Here is a 3,907-nt window from a genome sequence, read left to right on the forward strand (position 1 = left end):
CCTAATGTTAGACATCAAACCATCTTAACGCGTTGTATCCATGTGTGTCTACCTGGTGTTCACAGGGGTGGGTGTGCTGCTGACAGATGAGTGTGAAAGTTCAGTATGGCAAAAGTTGCCTAAACGGCGGTTAAATGTGCGTATACGCATAATTATTCGTCTGGATTAATGAGAAAATACTGTGCGGAAAAACGTGCGGATTTCTAGTTGGGTTTCCACGTATCCTTTCACCCATGCGTAGAGCTCACGGAAAGTTTTTCAGACACATCAGAGATGCCTGATGGTGATAAAATCATTAAAGCCCAGCCCTCCGGTGGAAAAACACAGATAAAATATAAAAAACATACAGGCCTGTCACTATATCGCTGATCCACCATCATAGTTGGATGTGGATAATGTTTAACATCAAAATTAAATTAGTCTATGTGTAAGGGGAATCAGCGCTGTCTCATCATCACCTACCCCAAGACCGGAGTGCAGAGGACACTGTCGGTCAGTTGTGGATATTACATTAAATAGCATAAAAGAAGTAGGTTTTACTAATATCTATTGATATTTTTTTATACCTTTTGTGTGTGAAATGGCTGCAGTGAAGTCGACTTGGGCGCACACAGCGGTGACGCACGGACAGACAGACTCACCTGGCACATCTTTACCAACTGTCCTGCATATATGCATTGTGTACATTAACAAAGTCTGTAAAAAAAATAAAATAAAATAAATAGAAAGCCAGTGAAAGCTCTCGCACACTCACTCCATCCTCATCATCAGTCCTCATCATAGTGCAGGCAAAGCATAAAAAAACCGAGCTAAAAATGTGTTCACCTGTCAAAATTCCATGATAGCCCTGTGCTCTTGGTGGGAGATACTACTGCCGGAAGGATCTCTAAATCCGTTTGGCAAAGTGTGAAGTAGCCTACTCAGTATGATTGCTGTAAAAATAAATTGCGTGACACTCGTGCATAATATTCATAAAGTGCTTTGCATGACCATTTATGGCTTGCACCACCATTTACGTGGGCGTGTATAAAGCTGGATATGAGACTGATCCACGTTAGCACATTTCCAGGTGGTGTGTGTGCTTTGGCAGGTTTTGTAAATTGGATTTTTCCTCCCTTTCCGTTTTGTTTTTGTGTGCACAGACAATTTTTGGATGGATTCTACATACAGTTTTATATATAGGCCCCAGGTGAGAGTACAATGTATTCTGCACGATTAATCCAAAAGCAAGACATTCATGATATCTGCTGCAGCTTTAGGTATAAGGTCTCCAAGATTCAATGTGACACGTGTCCCAATGCAAATGATTGGCAGGATGGATGTTTAATTTTAATAGCTCATTGTAAAAATAAAAGTAAAAAACAGCATAAAGAAATCGTTATCATTCCTAGTAAATTACAAAATCCAAAATCTATTTTTTTACATTCAGAAAGAATTTCAATATAATTAGGTTACAATGAAACAACAATTCAAACCTAGATTTTAACACCATGACTCCTGTCCACGAGTAAGACACCAAAACACCAGATCAAGTAAATAATGCTTTTATCTGTATATCAGTTTCCTTTTTCCCTGGAAAAGCTGAAATCATGAAACATTTAGTAGATTCACCAAACAGTATTGGTGACTCTCTGCTCAGGTTAAGGCACATTCAGTTGACCGCACAGCAGACAAAGTCAGTTGGCAACACTCTGGTGGTTCCTCCTTGGGTAAACTTCAACATACTGTACGCCCACATTAAAACAATGTCTGTAAATCAGTTAGTCAACGATATCTACTCTCCACAGTCCAGCAAAAAGCACCAAACACTGATGGTTATTCTTCCTCTTCTGACTGACGTAGAAGCGGTCTACTCGGCTGATATTGGAGAGGACTCCTGTACAGGAACTCCCACAGTTTCAACTTGTATCAGTGAGTCAGCGGAAGTCCTGTTTTCTGCTGAGGATTGCTGGTCCTGCAGTGAGAAAAAAAAAACAAACAAAATGCTTACATGTACAAATAAAAATGAACAATAAAATAAAATTACATTGATTTGAGTATTACGGGCTTAAATCCCTGAAATATCTTAACTGACCTTTTGTTTGTCATTACATTATAGAAAGAGAAAGGGTAATGTTATTTAATGTTACAAGAATTTAAATCACAATAAAAATTGGAATTCAACCTCTTTAAAGCCAAATATTTATGGTTACAGAGAAGAATGATTTGGTAGTTGAAACGTATTTTAATCAAAGATTAATTTCCTCAGATTTTGGACATGTTAAAGTTCACACACCAGCATGTCATGGCATCCCGGTTAAAATCAACTGCTCTAAGAACTAGTTTTATTAATATATACGTATGTATATTAGGGCTGGGCAACATGGCCAAAAATGTTATCACGATAAAAAAAAATTCATATCATTCGATACCAATAATTATCAGGATAATTGTCAAATCATTAATTCTTGAGTTAAAATTTTTGGTCCTGAGTGAAAGTTGAAAAAAACCAAATGGTTAATTTAAATTATTTTTTTTGGTCAGAACATGACAAACACTTGATGCCAAACAGTGGATTACTTAACAAATCTAAGGTAGAACATTCAAAGCACTTATCATAAAATCTTTTTTCTACAAATATTCAAATGTAAAATTAAGTAAAATCTGTTTTCAGTCTCTAATCCTCGACAAAATAAATATCTTAAGAAAAATTAAGTGCCAATTCGTTTGTGACTCAAATTAATTAAATCAAACATTTATTGAACATTTGTTATATTGTTATTGAGGAAAATTATTTAGAATTAATTATCATTGTTGTTTTATTGCCCAGTTCTAATGTATATACACAGTACATGACATGCATATAAAGCTATAAAATCTACTGGCTGAACACATTCACCCACACACACCCACGACAAGCTCAACATCTATCAAAACACAAACGTAACACGGACAAATCAAACCCAAATGAAAATATGTCAAAAATATGATCTACTTATTTACCAATTTATGTCACATGAGAATATTCATCATCCCATTATCGCATGTGAAACGGTATTAAGACATAAACAGGGTATGTTAAATATTTTCACAGTTAAGCGCTATTTTATGTCTAATGTCAGATATTCCTAGGACGAATTTGATTTGACCTCACCTGTACATCAGTTTGTGAAGGCCGCCTTGCTGCTGGCTGAGATCTAGATGCTGCACTGTCTCTGTTGAGTTCATCTTTAGAAAGGTTTTCATTCGCTTCCTCAGGTTTAGTCTTTGATGGAGATGAATAGGAGTCAGTAGGTTTAGTTTTTGACTGGGCTGTGTTAGCTTCAACACTGCTAGCACTCGCTCCAGCCAGCTCCTCTTGGTTTCCTGAATCGGACTCAGCAGAGAGATTCGGCTCCGCCTCACGCCGCCCAGCGTCCATCTCATCCTCACTGTAAGGAGACTCGGCAGTGCGTACTGTCACCACAACCACCTTGGCTCGCTCTTCTCTGGGTCTGTTGTGTCGCCTCTGATGAACCTGGTTCCTGTCTAATCTGCCATCATCTGCTCGGTGCCTCGGGGCATGTTGTGGTGCGTCCCCTCCTGCTAAGCGGTCAAAGTCCTCGATCCCCTGGAGCTGACCCTGCGGTTGCTCCAGCTGTAGAGGAGGCGGATCCCTTCGAGGATGGCGGAAAGGTGCAGCGATGCCGTGCTGGAAAGCTGCCTGTACACTTCCATACATTAATACCTGTAGAAGAGTCAAATAAATATACCAGTATTGAGATACTGGTATACAGACTCAGATTTCATTTATTTGCATGTGTCACTGATCATTTATAAAGTCTTTACCAAAACACACAACATGACAACGAGGAAAACTGGGATCTGCAGGGTAACTGGTAGGTCTTTGAGGAGTGCTACAAGAAACTCGCTGATCCCCTGGCCGATG

At 38.8% G+C, this 3,907-nt stretch overlaps 1 protein-coding gene across 1 annotated transcript; it reads right to left on the reverse strand.

The window, feature by feature from the left end:
* Positions 1–1,304: 1,304 nt before the first annotated feature.
* On the reverse strand, positions 1,305–3,901 carry LOC123966097. The gene is made up of 3 exons (XM_046042324.1): positions 3,808–3,901; positions 3,134–3,706; positions 1,305–1,954 (listed from the first exon to the last, which is right to left on the reverse strand). The coding sequence occupies exons 1-3, from the start codon at positions 3,820–3,822 to the stop codon at positions 1,850–1,852; spliced, it is 693 nt and encodes a 230-aa protein (XP_045898280.1). The 5' UTR covers positions 3,823–3,901; the 3' UTR covers positions 1,305–1,849.
* Between the last annotated feature and the right edge of the window lie 6 nt (positions 3,902–3,907).

Source organism: Micropterus dolomieu, unplaced genomic scaffold (genome assembly GCF_021292245.1).
Source record: "Micropterus dolomieu isolate WLL.071019.BEF.003 ecotype Adirondacks unplaced genomic scaffold, ASM2129224v1 contig_12684, whole genome shotgun sequence".
NCBI classification, from domain to species: Eukaryota; Metazoa; Chordata; class Actinopteri; order Centrarchiformes; family Centrarchidae; genus Micropterus; species Micropterus dolomieu.

Excerpts from the sequence above, each read along its gene's own strand:
- LOC123966097 (XM_046042324.1), bottom strand. Across the intron at positions 1,955-3,133 it reads CTTCACAAACTGATGTACAG|GACCAGCAATCCTCAGCAGA; the intron begins GTGAGGTCAAAT and ends TTCTCACTGCAG.